At 55.9% G+C, this 16,733-nt stretch overlaps 1 protein-coding gene across 1 annotated transcript in view; it reads left to right on the top strand.

Annotated features, from left to right (window-relative positions):
* Positions 1 to 16,733, top strand: part of SMIM22 (small integral membrane protein 22) — a 55,436-nt gene that overhangs the window by 10,067 nt on the left and 28,636 nt on the right. Inside the window, exon 2 of the mRNA XM_063932449.1 lies at positions 4,860 to 5,033. Coding sequence (XP_063788519.1) covers positions 4,904 to 5,033 — 130 coding nt within the window. The 5' untranslated portion in view covers positions 4,860 to 4,903. The remainder of the gene's footprint in view (positions 1 to 4,859; positions 5,034 to 16,733) is intronic.

The raw sequence follows: 16,733 nt of genomic DNA, 5'->3' as shown, positions 1-16,733 counted from the left end.
ATATTGAGTCTCGGAGCTTTTGCGGAGGATTCCGCTCCCACAAATCCACTCTGGTATCCAGCGGTGCTGGGTAGGAGTAACGGATTAGTGGATTTTGGTTGTCCTTTTCCCTGGCGGTTTGTCCGCACATACTTCTGGTTTAAGTTTAGTTAGCTCGTAGCCCCTGGCCTGGTTGTTTAGTCAGAGGGCCCCTTGTTATCACCCTGTCTCGGATTTCCCTTTGTCTCCCATTAAGACCTGAGGGGGCATCGGAGTTGGGCAGACATAATCCGCCCTTCAAACGCGGCTGCCATGGGCTAAAGCAACCATAGTCTCGCAGGGGATTTCTGATAACACGGGCGAGACAACGGAGTTAGGGCGCCAGGGGTTACTAGGCTTTCCTGCTCCCGTAACCAGCATTCCCTTCCAGTACTCTGGCCTTTGTCATAAGATCTCCTCTGGTCAGAAGTACTGGAATCATAACAGCCGCCAACTCGGACACCCGCCTCGCAGATGTCAAGGCCAATAACATGACCACTTTCCAAGTGAGAAACTTCAATTCAACTGTTTGAAGCGGTTCAAACCAGTGTGACTTACGGAATCTTAACACCACGTTAAGTTCGCATGGTGCCACTGGGGCACAAAAAGAGGGTGGATGTGTAACGCTCTTTTTACCAAAGTCTGGACTTCTGTGAGAGAAGCCAATTCCTTCTGAAAAAATATGGATAAGGCAGAAATCTGCACCATAATTGAGCCTAACTTTAGGCCCATATCCACTCCTGTCTGTAGAAAATGGAGCAAACGTCCTAGTTGGAAATCCTCAGTAGGAACATTCTTGGCTTCTCACCAAGACACATATTTTCTCCAGATACGGTGATAGTGTTTCACCGTAACATATTTTCTAACTTTAATAAGAGTAGGAATGACCTCCTCTGGAATACCCTTTTTTTTTTTACCTAGGATTTTGTGTTCAACCGCCATGCCGTCAAACGTAACCGCTGTAAGTTTTGGAACACGTACGGCCCCTGTAGTAGCAGGTTCTCCCTGTGAGGAAGGGGCCACGGATCTTCTGAGAGCAGTCCCTGAAGATCTGCATACCCGGCCTTTCGAGGCCAATCTGGAACAATGAGTATCGTCTGCACTCTTGTTCGTCTTATGATTCTCAATATTTTTGAGATGAGAGGAAGTGGAGGGATCACATAGACCGACTGAACACCCACGGTGTCACCAGGGCGTCCACCCCTTGTAACAATTTTTCCCTTGAACTCGCCTTTACCAGGAGATTGTCCAAGTATGGAATAAATGTGACGTTTTGCTTGCGCAGGAGTACCATCATGTCCGCCATTAACTTGACGGACGTGGGAATAACAATCCTGTACAGCGAATCTCAGGTACGCCTGATGAGGAGGATAAATGGGGACATGAAGGTATGCATCCTTCATGTCTAGTACCACCATAAAAAACCTCCCCTTCCCGGCTGGAGATCACTGGCCGGAGAGATTCCATCTCGAATTTGAACCTTTTCAGACATAGGTTCAGGGATTTTAGATTCAGAATGGGCCTGACCGAGCCATCCGGTTTCGGGACCACAAAAAAGGCTTGAATAAAACCCCTTCCAGTGGCGGATCTTGCCACGGGCAAGCAGGACTTTTGCCCGGGACGCCGCCTTCCGGAGGGCGCCGGCGCCATCCGGAGGGCGCCGCACCATGGCAAGATCCTCCACTGTCAGTGTGCGCCCCAGCAGTGTCCCCCCGCTGTGCCCCCCCTCCCGCTGTGAGAAGGGAACCAGACGCTATGCGTCTGGTTTCCCTTCGTGGCGCTGGTCCTCCCCCGCTCTGAAGGGAATCAGACGCAAAGCGTCTAGTTTCCCTTCATGGAGAGGACCTTTGGTGTGCGGTGCGCGATGACGTCATCGCGCACCGCACAGCATTGTGGCATAGACGCTAGGGGTCATAATTGACCTCTAGCGCTTATGCTGTGCTATGGGAGAGACGTCATGACTGACGTCTCTCCCATAGATCCGAGGAGAAGAGCGGCGCCGGTCTGCAGGGTCTGGAAACAGGAGCGGGGTACAGTAAGTATACTTTTTTTTTTCTTCTTTTTTTTTTCAGCGGCGCTACAAATGGGGGGCGTGACTGACCATGCCCCCATGTTAAGCCACGCCCCTAACTTTTGCCCGGGGCGCCGCAAGGGCAAGAACCGTCCCTGACCCCTTCCCCTGTAGAAGGAGAACCTTGATAATCACTTACTGATGATACAGTTTCTGTATGGCAGCTGTCACTGTTTCCCTCTCTGAGGAGGAAACTGGCAGGACCGATTTGAAAAATCGGTGAGGAGGCACATCTTCGAATTCTAATTCGCATCCCTGGGATACAATTTTTACCACCCAAGGATCCAAGTCCGACTGAACCCAGACTTTTCTGAAGAGTCGAAGACGTGCCCCCACCGGCGCTGGCTCCCTCAGTGGAGCCCCTGCGTCATGTAGTGGATTTTGTGGAGGACGGGGTGGACTTTTGTCCCTGGGAAATAGCCGTAGCTGGTGTTCTTTTCCCTCTACCTCCACCTCTGGCGAGGAAGGAAGAGCCCCCATTTCTGAACTTATGCGACCGAAGGGACTGCATTTGATATTGCCGGGTTTTCTTTTCCTGTGGGGAAACATAAGGCAGAAGAGTAGATTTACCCGCGGTCGCTGTGTAACCTGTTCCGCGAGGCCCTCCCCAAATAAAACTTCACTTTTGTAAGGTAAAGTCTTTTTTTTTTTTTTTTTTAAGACAGTATACCTGTCCCTTGGCAGGTCCACAGGGACCGTCTAACAGAAAACACCATGGCATTGGCTCTTGAACTCAACCGCCCAATATCACTCGCAGCTTCTCTCATATATTATGCTGCTTCTTTAATGTGACCCAAGGTCACCAAAAAGGTATCTTTATCTAGGGTGTCAATGACAGATGACCAGTTATCTGCCCACGCTGCAACTGCGCTACCCACCCAAGCCGACACTACTGCCGGCCTTAGTAGGGCACCCGTATGTATAAATTGATTTTAAGGTAGTTTCCTGTCTGCGATCAGCAGGACTCTTAAGGGCTGCCGTATCAGGGGAAGGTAACGCCACCCTTTTTCTACAAGCGCGTAAATGCCTTGTCCACCGTGGGTGAGGATTCCCACCGTAACCTGTCCTTGGAGTGGAAAGGTTACGCCATAATATTTTCTTGAGAATCTGCAGTTTCTTATCTGGAGTTTCCTAAGCTTTTTCAAACAGGGCGATCAGCTCGTGAGATGGGGGAAAAGTTACCTCAGGAGTCTTTCCCTTAAACATGCCGACCCTTGTGTCAGAGACAGAGAGGTCCTCAGTGATATGCAAAACATCTTTAATTGTTACAATCATATATTGAATACACTTGGCCACCCTTGGGTGCCACTTAGCATCATCACCGTCGACACAGGAGTCAGAATCTGTGTCGGTATCGGTGTCTACTACCTGTGAAAAGGGACGTTTCTGCGACCCCGAAGGGCCCTGTGACACAGTAAAAGCTATGGATTGACTTCCCTGCTTTAATCCTTGGACTCAGCTTTGTCCAAACTTTGTGATAAAGTCACCTTAGCATTTAAAACATTCCACATATTCATCCAATCAGGTGTCGGCGGCGCAGACAGAGACACCACAATCATCCGCTCTGCCTCCTCCCTAGATGAGCCTTCCACCTCAGACATGCCGACACAGAAGTACTGATATCCCCACACACACAGGGATACCTAATATTATGGGGACTGACCCACCATAAGGCCCTTAGGAGAGACAGAGAGAGAGTATGCCAGCACACATCCAGCGCCACTGTTTACTGAGAGAAAAAACCCCAGTCTGTCAGCGCTTTTTATTACAATTGTAAAACACCACATATTTTGCGCCAAATAAATGTGCCCCCCCCCCCCCTCGTTTTGTCCCTCTGTATTAACTAACAGCAGGGGAGAGTCTGGGGCCACTTCTCTGTATGAGGAGAAAAAATGGCGCTGGTTAGTGCTGGAGGAAACAAGCTCCGCCCCCCGACGGCGGGCTTCGTTCCCGCTCTAAATCTTTATACTGGCGGGGGATTCGGAAATATATATACTTAATAGTGTATATATGTACTTAGCTAGTGTTATGTGAGGTATATTAATGCTGCCCAGGGCGCCCCCCCTGCGCCCTGCACCCTTACTGTGGTGCCTGTGTGTGAGCTGGGAGCAATGGCGCGCAGCGTTACCACTGCGCGTTACCTCATGAAGATCTGAAGTCTTCTGCCGCCTTTGAAGTCTTCTTTCTTCTTATACTCACCCGGCTTCTTATCTTCCGGCTCTGTGAGGAGGACGGCGGCGCGGCTCTGGGACGAACCCCAGGGTGAGACCTGTGTTCCGACTCCCTCTGGAGCTAATGGTGTCCAGTAGCCTAAGAAGCAGAGCCCTTGAACTCTTAAGAAGTAGGTCTGCTTCTCTCCCCTCAGTCCCACGAAGCAGGGAGCCTGTTGCCAGCAGTGCTCCCTGAAAATAATAAACCTAACCAAAGCTTTTTCAGAGAAACTCAGGAGAGCTCCCCTAGTGTGTGTCCAGTCTCTCTGGGCACAGAATCTAACTGAGGTCTGGAGGAGGGGCATAGAGGGAGGAGCCAGTGCACACCCATTCTAAAGCTTTACAGTGCCCATGTCTCCTGCGGAGCCGTCTATACCCCATGGTCCTTACGTAGTCCCCAGCATCCTCTAGGACGTAAGAGAAATACACTTTAAAAAAACTTCCATTGTTGAAAGAAAAATTACAGGAATTTTTTTTTTTTTATAGATTATTTGGAGAAATCTCCCCTGTTCAGCCCATTGTAATGATGTGAGTGTAACGTCTTGTCTTTATTTTCATAGACGAGTGACTGGGTGGAGGTGAAGACTGTCACCCATATTCCAGTATGTCAGCCGCCAACATTGGGCAGCAGCTGGAAAACCAGTGGAACGATGTCCTGGGCCGTATCGCCACCAAACAGATGTTTCAGTCGGAATGGGATATCGCAGCGTTCGCCATTTTCTTTACATTCATTGGTGAGAAACTTTGGCTATAGGTTTTACGTAGTTCAATGTTTTGAGGATTCTTCAAGGCATAATACAAGGAAAAACTATATTGTTCTATGCTACAAACTTCAACTCTCATTGGCTACTAGAGTCAGCTGTATTTAAAAAATATCTAGCGTCTACTGAAACCTATATTAGTGGCACCAGCATACTCTGCAGCACTCTACGATTGGGACCCAACACCATATTCTGACAAAACACGCAAAGTGACAATATTTAAGCAGCGGCGCACAATTTCCTTTAATGTCATAGCAATGCAGAGATGTGACGTTGTGATACACAAATGTACTCACAGAGGTCCCACAAGTGACATTGATATGTGTATAAACTGGCTTGTTTTTTAGGAAATCCTGTGTCTTATATGGGGCGGGATGTACTAATGTACATCGCCGCCCTGCGCCACGATGCTGATCGCATATGTACTAACATATGCGATCAGCATTGCGGAGGACAGCTCTTCCGATAAGAGCTGTCCTCCGCGATGCGCAGCGGCAGCCTGACTTCCGGGATTCGGCCCCAGGAGTCAGTCTGCGCATGCGCTGGGTGACGGGGGTGGCCGCAGGGCATGCTGGGAGGGATCCGATCGGATCCCTCACACAGCGCCGCGGAGAGAAGCCCATAGGCTTCTATGGACCCCGCCGCTGTCCTGCCGGCCGGGGGTTAGTACATCAGGAAAATGCGGTAAACAGGGAGTTTACCGCATTTTCCGCTTAGTACATCCCGCCCATGGAATCAAGCGCCCCCTGCTGTAAGTTACACTGCAGACTAGAAGTCTCCATAGATGTCTGTGACACAAGGTGGCTTGGTCACAGGATTCCTAGGTGACTTCAAATACTCCTATGATTTCAGTAGGTAATGATACATATCCAGGGTTACAGCAGGGCAGTTCGCAGCCCTCAGTCCTGTGTTGGCCCCGCATCCTGGCAAGAAGTTGGTGCCACAAGGATGAGGAAATAAGGAACCACGCCACGCGCAGTGTCCAAGGATGCTCGTGTGGCCCTGCAGTGGTTTTATAGGCTGCTGGGTGCCTGGAACGGGGAGGTCTGGAATGCAGGCGCCATCCAGTAGTCACATGTGTGTCTCATCCACTGCCAACTACCACATTCGTTTTCAGATGTAACCCCCATCCCACAGTAACTGGAAGTATAGACACCAGTTCATTCCGTACCTGTGTCCTCTTTAACAGGAAATTCTAAATGGGTAAAACGCGTGGGTTCTAAAACATATTTCAATGAAGTATTTTATGTTGTATTTTCCATGTACTTCTAATGTATTGCGCATTTGTCAGGTAGATCTGTTTGCTGGTACCCCCAGTTAGGGCACGAGATATTGGTGGTGCCATGTTCCAGGTGAAGACTGGCCCATAGGGGCACAGGGGAAATCCCTGGTGGGCCCCACTCATTTCTTTAATGTAAATTTATATTATGTATTGTTACGCTATTGGGTCAATTACATGGTCTCTAGTGGCTGGCCAAGCCTCTGTGGAGGCTGGCCACACCCCCTGTGGTAACTGGTCACACCCCTTAACCATGGGCCTTTATCACTGCATTCCCCTGGTGGGCCCTTCATGCTCCAGTCCGACACTGCCATGTTCTATTTTTAATGAAACTTTTTAGGCTGCAATGGTGGGAATCAGAAGCTGTTCATTCTATTTAAATATTTATTTATTTATTAACAGTTTCTTATATAGCGCAGCAAATTCCGTTGCGCTTTACAATTTGAAATAACAATAACAAACTGGGTGATAACAGTCATAGAGGTAGGAAGGCCCTGCTCGAAAGCTTACAATAAATACAGTTTTCAGGCCATAAGATGTGTTTCCAAGAGCATTTACACGGTGTAGGTGCAAACTAGCCCCTTAAGTGTTTCCTCCCCCCAATTATCTCTGCGTATACAGTGAGCAATTCGTAGCAAATTATTACTCAAAGTGCCTCAAACCTAGGGGCCTGTGGGGGAGGGGGTCCAGAGTAGGACGTCCTTTTGTTCAAGGCAAAGACGTGCACACAGCGACAAATGTTAGTTCTTATTTTTAGAAAGCGCCAAATGGCTCCAAGCATTGGGTCAAAGCGTCAGTGTAACTACACATCTGCATGTTATTTTCAGAGGCCTATTAATTAATCATCTCTGACACTTCAACGCAGAGACTTTCAGTGAGAGCAGGTTTGTGATTCAATTAAAATGTGCAAACTCGTTACTCTGTCAGCATCTTTCCGTGGAGGAAAATCACAGTGTTGACGTTTCTGCACTTTACAAAACAAACTTAAGCACATTGGAAAATTAAAATGCAGCTACAGATTCCCAAGGAACTGGTGATATCATTAAAGCACTTCATGAGGGAGCAGTTATATAGTATGAAGCCACATTACTGGTAACATAGCCTATCCATCTACTAATGAGGAAGAGGCAGCCATTTTGTAGCAGAAACCCTTTCAGTGGCGGATTTTCAATTTAGAAACACACCCTCGGTGGGGGGTGGGGTGGGGGGTGTTAGACTGAAGTGGGAGCTGAAGGGGGGGGGGGGGGAGGTACAGATGGGGCAGGGAGAGGTAATCGCATGTTGCACGGCTGTCCCTGGGTAATCAGTCAGTAGTATGCCTGGAAATGTTCCTGGCAAGCCAGAACTGACAGCACTGGCGACCCCAGGAGATTTTCTGGGCAAACCACTGAAGGGGTTAATTGGCTCCTCACAAAATGAACCTTAGTGCGTGTACATGTGGCAGGCAATATAGATTGTAAGCACCATTGGGGCAGGGACTGATGTGAATGACTGCTATCACTTTGCTTTTGAATTCGGCTTAGGTGCACATATGGTGCATCTACAGCCGTCGTCTGGCGGATCCCTCTCTGATTAATTTTATGAGATAGTAACCCATAGGCTTCTATGGGCTAATCCCCTCTCAGACGGCATTAGCCAGGGGTGTATCTAGGGGCCTGAGTGCCCATGGCACAATAAGGGACTGGCGCTCACCCCCTCCCTCCCGCGTCACAGAGGGGGAGTTACAGGAAAGGGCAGGGACACTGAAGTGTAGTTATAGGGGGGGTGCAGGCAGGGATACTGAGGGGGTGTTAGAGGGAGAATGAGGGCAGTGACGCTGAGGGAGAGTTAGAGGGAGGACGAGGGCAGGGACACTGAGGGAGTTACAGGGAGGGCGAGGGCAGGGACACTGAGGGTGAGTTATAGGGAGGGCGAGGGCAGGACACGGAGGGGTAATTATAGGGAGAGTGAGGGCAGGGACCCTGAGGGAGAGTTACAGGGAGGGCGAGCGCAGGGACACTGAGGGGGAGTTATAGGGAGGGCGAGCGCAGGGACACTGAGGGAGAGTTACATGGAGGGCGAGGGCAGGACACTGAGGGGTAGTCATAGGGAGAGTGAGGACAGGACACTGAGGAGTTACAGGGAGGGTGAGGGCAGGGACACTAAGGTGTAGTTATAGGGGGGGGTGCGGGCAGGGACACTGAGGGGTAAATATAGGGTGAGGGCAGGGACACTGAGGGGGAGTTACAGGGAGGGCGAGGGCAGGGACACTGAGGGAGAGTTACAGGGAGGCCGAGGGCAGGGACACTGAGGGAGAGTTACAGGGAGGGCGAGGGCAGGGAAACTGACGGAGAGTTACAGGGAGGGCGAGGACAGGGACACTGAGGGAGAGTTACAGGGAGGGCGAGGACAGGGACACTGAGGGAGAGTTACAGGGACGGCGAGGGCAAGACACTGAGAGGGAGTTACAGGGAGGGCGAGGGCAGGGACCCTGAGGGGAAGTTACAGGGAGGGCGAGGGCAGGGACACTGAGGGAGAGTTACAGAGAGGGCAAGGGCAGGACACTGAGGGAGAGTTACAGGGAGGGCGAGGGCAGGACACTGAGGGAGAGTTACAGGGAGGGCGAGGACAGGGACACTGAGGGGGAGTTACAGGGAGGGCAAGGACAGAGGCGCTGAGTGGGAGCTACAGGGAGGGCGAGGGCAGGGACCCTGAGGGGAAGTTACAGGGAGGGCGAGGGCAGGGACACTGAGGGGGAGTTATAGGGAGGGCGAGGGCAGGGACACTGAGGGAGTTACAGGGAGGGCGAGGACAGGGACACTGAGGGAGAGTTACAGGGAGGGCGAGGGCAGGACACTGAGTGGGAGTTACAGAGAGGGCGAGGGCAGGGACACTGAGGGTGAGTTATAGGGAGGGTGAGGGCAGGGACAATGAGGGGGAGTTATAGAGAGGGCGAGGGCAGGGACACTGAGGGATAGTTACAGGGAGGGTGAGGACAGGGACACCGAGGCAGAGTTACAGGGAGGGCGAGGGCAGGACACTGAGGGGTAATCATAGGGAGAGTGAGGGCAGGGACACCGAGGAGTTACAGGGAGGGTGAGGGCAGGGACACTGAGGTGTAGTTATAGGGGGGGTGCGGGCAGGGACACTGAGGGGTAATTATAGGGAGAGTGAGTGCAGGGACACTGAGGGGGAGTTACAGGGAGGGCGAGGGCAGGACACTGAGGGAGAGTTACAGGGAGGCCGAGGGCAGGGACACAGGGAGAGTTACAGGAAGGGCGAGGGAAGGGACACTGAGGGAGAGTTACAGGGAGAATGAGGGCAGGGACACTGAGGGAGAGTTACAGGGAGGACGAGGGCAGGGACACTGAGGGAGTTACAGGGAGGGTGAGGGCAGGGACACTGAGGGAGAGTTACAGGGAGGGTGAGGACAGGACACTGAGGGGTAATCATAGGGAGAGTGAGGACACGACACTGAGGAGTTACAGGGAGGGTGAGGGCAGGGACACTGAGGTGAGGTGTAGTTATGGGGGGGGGGGTGCGGGCAGGGACACTGAGGGGTAATTATAGGGTGAGGGAAGGGACACTGAGGGGGAGTTACAGGGAGGGCGAGGGCAGGGACACTGAGGGAGAGTTACAGGGAGGGCGAGGGAAGGGACACTGAGGGAGAGTTACGGGGAGTGCGAGGGAAGGGACACTGAGGGAGAGTTACAGGGAGGGCGAGGACAGGGACACTGAGGGAGAGTTACAGGGAGGGCGAGGACAGGGACACTGAGGGAGAGTTACAGGGAGGGCGAGGACAGGGACACTGAGGGAGAGTTACAGGGAGGGCGAGGGCAGGGACACTAAGGTGTAGTTATAGGGGGGGTGCGGGCAGGTACACTGAGGGGTAATTATAGGGTGAGGGAAGGGACACTGAGGGGGAGTTACAGGGAGGGCGAGGGCAGGGACACTGAGGGAGAGTTACAGGGAGGGCGAGGGAAGGGACACTGAGGGAGAGTTACGGGGAGTGCGAGGGAAGGGACACTGAGGGAGAGTTACAGGGAGGGCGAGGACAGGGACACTGAGGGAGAGTTACAGGGAGGGCGAGGACAGGGACACTGAGGGAGAGTTACAGGGAGGGCGAGGACAGGGACACTGAGGGAGAGTTACAGGGAGGGCGAGGACAGGGACACTGAGGGAGAGTTACAGGGAGGGCGAGGGCAGGGACACTAAGGTGTAGTTATAGGGGGGGTGAGGGCAGGGACACTGAGGGGGAGTTACAGGGAGGGCGAGGGCAGGGACACTGAGGGAGAGTTACAGGGAGGGCGAAGGCAGGGAAACTGAGGGAGAGTTACAGGGAGGGCGAGGACAGGGACACTGAGGGAGAGTTACAGGGAGGGCGAGGACAGGGACACTGAGGGAGAGTTACAGGGAGGGCGAGGACAGGGACACTGAGGGAGAGTTACAGGGAGGGCGAGGGCAGGACACTGAGTGGGAGTTACAGGGAGGGCGAGGGCAGGGACCCTGAGGGGAAGTTACAGGGAGGGCGAGGGCAGGGACACTGAGGGAGAGTTACAGGGAGGGCGAGGGCAGGACACTGAGGGAGAGTTACAGGGAGGGCGAGGGCAGGACACTGAGGGAGAGTTACAGGGAGGGCGAGGACAGGGACACTGAGGGGGAGTTACAGGGAGGGCAAGGACAGAGGCGCTGAGTGGGAGCTACAGGGATGGCGAGGGCAGGGACCCTGAGGGGAAGTTACAGGGAGGGCGAGGGCAGGGACACTGAGGGGGAGTTACAGGGAGGGCGAGGACAGGGACACTGAGGGGGAGTTACAGGGAGGGCAAGGACAGAGGCGCTGAGTGGGATTTACAGGGAGGGCGAGGACAGGGACACTGAGGGAGAGTTACAGGGAGGCCGAGGGCAGGGACACTGAGGGAGAGTTACAGGGAGGGCGAGGGCAGGGAAACTGAGGGAGAGTTACAGGGAGGGCGAGGACAGGGACACTGAGGGAGAGTTACAGGGAGGGCGAGGACAGGGACACTGAGGGAGAGTTACAGGGACGGCGAGGGCAGGGACACTGAGGGAGAGTTACAGGGACGGCGAGGGCAGGGACACTGAGGGAGAGTTACAGGGACGGCGAGGGCAGGACACTGAGTGGGAGTTACAGGGAGGGCGAGGGCAGGGACCCTGAGGGAGAGTTACGGGGAGGGCGAGGGCAGGACACTGAGGGAGAGTTACAGGGAGGGCGAGGGCAGGACACTGAGGGAGAGTTACAGGGAGGGCGAGGACAGGGACACTGAGGGGGAGTTACAGGGAGGGCAAGGACAGAGGCGCTGAGTGGGAGCTACAGGGAGGGCGAGGGCAGGGACCCTGAGGGGAAGTTACAGGGAGGGCGAGGGCAGAGACACTGAGGGGGAGTTATAGGGAGGGCGAGGGCAGGGACACTGAGGGAGAGTTACAGGGAGGGCGAGGGCAGGACACTGAGTGGGAGTTACAGAGAGGGCGAGGGCAGGGACACTGAGGGTGAGTTATAGGGAGGGTGAGGGCAGGGACACTGAGGGGGAGTTATAGAGAGGGCGAGGGCAGGGACACTGAGGGATAGTTACAGGGAGGGTGAGGACAGGGACACTGAGGCAGAGTTACAGGGAGGGCGAGGGCAGGACACTGAGGGGTAATCATAGGGAGAGTGAGGGCAGGGACACCGAGGAGTTACAGGGAGGGTGAGGGCAGGGACACTGAGGTGTAGTTATAGGGGGGGTGCGGGCAGGGACACTGAGGGGTAATTATAGGGAGAGTGTGGGCAGGGACACTGAGGGGGAGTTACAGGGAGGACGAGGGCAGGGACACTGAGGGAGAGTTACAGGGAGGCCGAGGGCAGGGACACTGAGGGAGAGTTACAGGAAGGGCGAGGGAAGGGACACTGAGGGAGAGTTACAGGGAGAATGAGGGCAGTGACGCTGAGGGAGAGTTACAGGGAGGACGAGGGCAGGGACACTGAGGGAATTACAGGGAGGGCGAGGGCAGGGACACTGAGGGGGAGTTATAGGGAGGGCGAGGGCAGGGACACTGAGGGAGAGTTACAGGGAGGGTGAGGACAGGACACTGAGGGGTAATCATAGGGAGAGTGAGGACAGGACACTGAGGAGTTACAGGGAGGGTGAGGGCAGGGACACTGAGGTGTAGTTATGGGGGGGGGTGCGTGCAGGGACACTGAGGGGTAATTATAGGGTGAGGGAAGGGATACTGAGGGGGAGTTACAGGGAGGGCGAGGGCAGGGACACTGAGGGAGAGTTACAGGGAGGCCGAGGACAGGGACACTGAGGGAGAGTTACAGGGAGGCGAGGGAAGGGACACTGAGGGAGAGTTACAGGGAGGGCGAGGGCAGGGAAACTGAGGGAGAGTTACAGGGAGGGCGAGGACAGGGACACTGAGGGAGAGTTACAGTTGGGCGAGGACAGGGACACTGAGGGAGAGTTACAGGGAGGGCGAGGACAGGGACACTGAGGGAGAGTTACAGGGAGGGCGAGGGCAGGACACTGAGGGAGAGTTACAGGGAGGGCGAGGGCAGGACACTGAGGGAGAGTTACAGGGAGGGCGAGGACAGGGACACTGAGGGGGAGTTACAGGGAGGGCAAGGACAGGGGCGCTGAGTAGGAGTTACAGGGAGGGCGAGGGCAGGGACCCTGAGGGGAAGTTACAGGGAGGGCGAGGGCAGGGACACTGAGGGGGAGTTATAGGGAGGGCGAGGGCAGGGACACTGAGGGAGTTACAGGGAGGGTGAGGAGAGGGACACTGAGGGAGAGTTACAGGGACGGGGAGGGCAGGACACTGAGTGGGAGTTACAGGGAGGGCGAGGGCAGGGACCCTGAGGGGAAGTTACAGGGAGAGTGAGGGCTGGGACACTGAGGGGGAGTTACAGGAGGGCGAGGGCAGGAACACTGAGGGAGAGTTACAGGGAGGCCGAGGGCAGGGACACTGAGGGAGAGTTACAGGGAGGGCGAGGGAAGGGACACTGAGGGAGAGTTACAGGGAGGGCGAGGGCAGGGACACTGAGGGAGAGTTACAGGGAGGGCGAGGGCAGGAAAACTGAGGGAGAGTTACAGGGAGGGCGAGGACAGGGACACTGAGGGAGAGTTACAGGGAGGGCGAGGACAGGGACACTGAGGGAGGGCGAGGACAGGGACACTGAGGGAGAGTTACAGGGAGGGCGAGGACAGGGACACTGAGGGGGAGTTACAGGGAGGGCAAGGACGGGGGCGCTGAGTAGGAGTTACAGGGAGGGCGAGGGCAGGAACCCTGAGGGGAAGTTACAGGGAGGGCGAGGGCAGGGACACTGAGGGGGAGTTATAGGGAGGGCGATGACAGGGACACTGAGGGAGTTACAGGGAGGGTGAGGACAGGGACACTGAGGGAGAGTTACAGGGAGGGCGAGGGCAGGACACTGAGTGGGAGTTACAGGGAGGGCGAGGGCAGGGACCCTGAGGGGAAGTTACAGGGAGAGTGAGGGCTGGGACACTGAGGGGGAGTTACAGGGAGGGCGAGGGCAGGGACACTGAGGGAGAGTTACAGGGAGGCCGAGGGCAGGGACACTGAGGGAGAGTTACAGGGAGGCCGAGGGCAGGGACACTGAGGGAGAGTTACAGGGAAGGCGAGGGAAGGGACACTGAGGGAGAGTTACAGGGAGGGCGAGGGCAGGGACACTGAGGGAGAGTTACAGGGAGGGCATGGACAGGGACACTGAGGAAGAGTTACAGGGAGGGCGAGGGTAGGACACTGAGGGAGAGTTACAGGGAGGGCGAGGACAGGGACACTGAGGGGTAATTATAGGGAGAGTGAGGGCATTGATACTGAGGGGGAGTTACAGGGAGGGCGAGGGCAGGGACACTGAGGGGTAATTATAGGGAGAGTGAGGGCAGGGATACTGAGGGGGAGTTACAGGGAGGGTGAGGGCAGGGACACTGAGGGGTAATTATAGGGAGAGTGAGGGCAGGGATACTGAGGGGGAGTTACAGGGAGGGCGAGGGCAGGGACACTGAGGGGTAATTATAGGGAGAGTGAGGACAGGGACACTGAAGGAGAGTTACAGGGAGGGCGAGGGCAGGGAAACTGAGGGAGAGTTACAGGGAGGGCGAGGACAGGGACACTGAGGGAGAGTTACAGGGAGGGCGAGGACAGGGACACTGAGGGAGTGTTACAGGGACGGCGAGGGCAGGACACTGAGGGAGAGTTACAGGGAGGGCGAGGGCAGGACACTGAGGGAGAGTTACAGGGAGGGCGAGGACAGGGACACTGAGGGGGAGTTACAGGGAGGGCGAGGGCAGGGACCCTGAGGGGAAGTTACAGGGAGGGCGAGGGCAGGGACACTGAGGGGGAGTTACAGGGAGGGCGAGGGCAGGGACACTGAGGGAGAGTTACAGGGAGGGCGAGGGCAGGACACTGAGTGGGAGTTACAGAGAGGGCGAGGGCAGGGACACTGAGGGTGAGTTATAGGGAGGGTGAGGGCAGGGACACTGAGGGGGAGTTATAGAGAGGGCGAGGGCAGGGACACTGAGGGATAGTTACAGGGAGGGTGAGGACAGGGACACTGAGGCAGAGTTACAGGGAGGGCGAGGGCAGGACACTGAGGGGTAATCATAGGGAGAGTGAGGGCAGGGACACCGAGGAGTTACAGGGAGGGTGAGAGCAGGGACACTGAGGCGTAGTTATAGGGGGGGTGCGGGCAGGGACACTGAGGGGTAATTATAGGGAGAGTGAGGGCAGGGACACTGAGGGGGAGTTACAGGGAGGGCGAGGGCAGGGACACTGAGGGAGAGTTACAGGGAGGCCGAGGGCAGGGACACTGAGGGAGAGTTACAGGAAGGGCGAGGGAAGGGACACTGAGGGAGAGTTACAGGGAGAATGAGGGCAGTGACGCTGAGGGAGAGTTACAGGGAGGACGGGGGCAGGGACACTGAGGGAGTTACAGGGAGGGCGAGGGCAGGGACACTGAGGGGGAGTTATAGGGAGGGCGAGGGCAGGGACACTGAGGGAGAGTTACAGGGAGGGTGAGGACAGGACACTGAGGGGTAATCATATGGAGAGTGAGGACAGGACACTGAGGAGTTACAGGGAGGGTGAGGGCAGGGACACTGAGGTGTAGTTATGGGGGGGGGGGGGTGCGGGCAGGGACACTGAGGGGTAATTATAGGGTGAGGGAAGGGACACTGAGGGGGAGTTACAGGGAGGGCGAGGGCAGGGACACTGAGGGAGAGTTACAGGGAGGCCGAGGACAGGGACACTGAGGGAGAGTTACAGGGAGGCGAGGGAAGGGACACTGAGGGAGAGTTACAGGGAGGGCGAGGACAGGGACACTGAGGGAGAGTTACAGGGAGGGCGAGGACAGGGACACTGAGGGAGAGTTACAGTTGGGCGAGGACAGGGACACTGAGGGAGAGTTACAGGGAGGGCGAGGACAGGGACACTGAGGGAGAGTTACAGGGAGGGCGAGGGCAGGACACTGAGGGAGAGTTACAGGGAGGGCGAGGGCAGGACACTGAGGGAGAGTTACAGGGAGGGCGAGGACAGGGACACTGAGGGGAAGTTACAGGGAGGGCAAGGACAGGGGCGCTGAGTAGGAGTTACAGGGAGGGCGAGGGCAGGGACCCTGAGGGGAAGTTACAGGGAGGGCGAGGGCAGGGACACTGAGGGGGAGTTATAAGGAGGGCGAGGGCAGGGACACTGAGGGAGTTACAGGGAGGGTGAGGAGAGGGACACTGAGGGAGAGTTACAGGGACGGCGAGGGCAGGACACTGAGTGGGAGTTACAGGGAGGGCGAGGGCAGGGACCCTGAGGGGAAGTTACAGGGAGAGTGAGGGCTGGGACACTGAGGGGGAGTTACAGGGAGGGCGAGGACAGGGACACTGAGGGAGAGTTACAGGGAGGGCGAGGACAGGGACACTGAGGGAGAGTTACAGGGAGGGCGAGGACAGGGACACTGAGGGAGAGTTACAGGGAGGGCGAGGACAGGGACACTGAGGGGGAGTTACAGGGAGGGCAAGGACAGAGGCGCTGAGTGGGAGCTACAGGGATGGCGAGGGCAGGGACCCTGAGGGAGAGTTAAAGGGAGGGCGAGGGCAGGACACTGAGGGAGAGTTACAGGGAGGGAGAGGGCAGGACACTGAGGGAGAGTTACAGGGAGGGCGAGGACAGGGACACTGAGGGGGAGTTACAGGGAGGGCAAGGACAGAGGCACTGAGTGGGAGCTACAGGGATGGCGAGGGCAGGGACCCTGAGGGGAAGTTACAGGGAGGGCGAGGGCAGGGACACTGAGGGGGAGTTACAGGGAGGGCGAGGACAGGGACACTGAGGGGGAGTTACAGGGAGGGCAAGGACAGAGGCGCTGAGTGGGAGTTACAGGGAGGGCGAGGACAGGGACACTGAGGGAGAGTTACAGG

This window comes from Pseudophryne corroboree, chromosome 7 (genome assembly GCF_028390025.1).
Source record: "Pseudophryne corroboree isolate aPseCor3 chromosome 7, aPseCor3.hap2, whole genome shotgun sequence".
NCBI classification, from domain to species: Eukaryota; Metazoa; Chordata; class Amphibia; order Anura; family Myobatrachidae; genus Pseudophryne; species Pseudophryne corroboree.
This window is presented reverse-complemented; position numbering and strand designations above follow the sequence as displayed.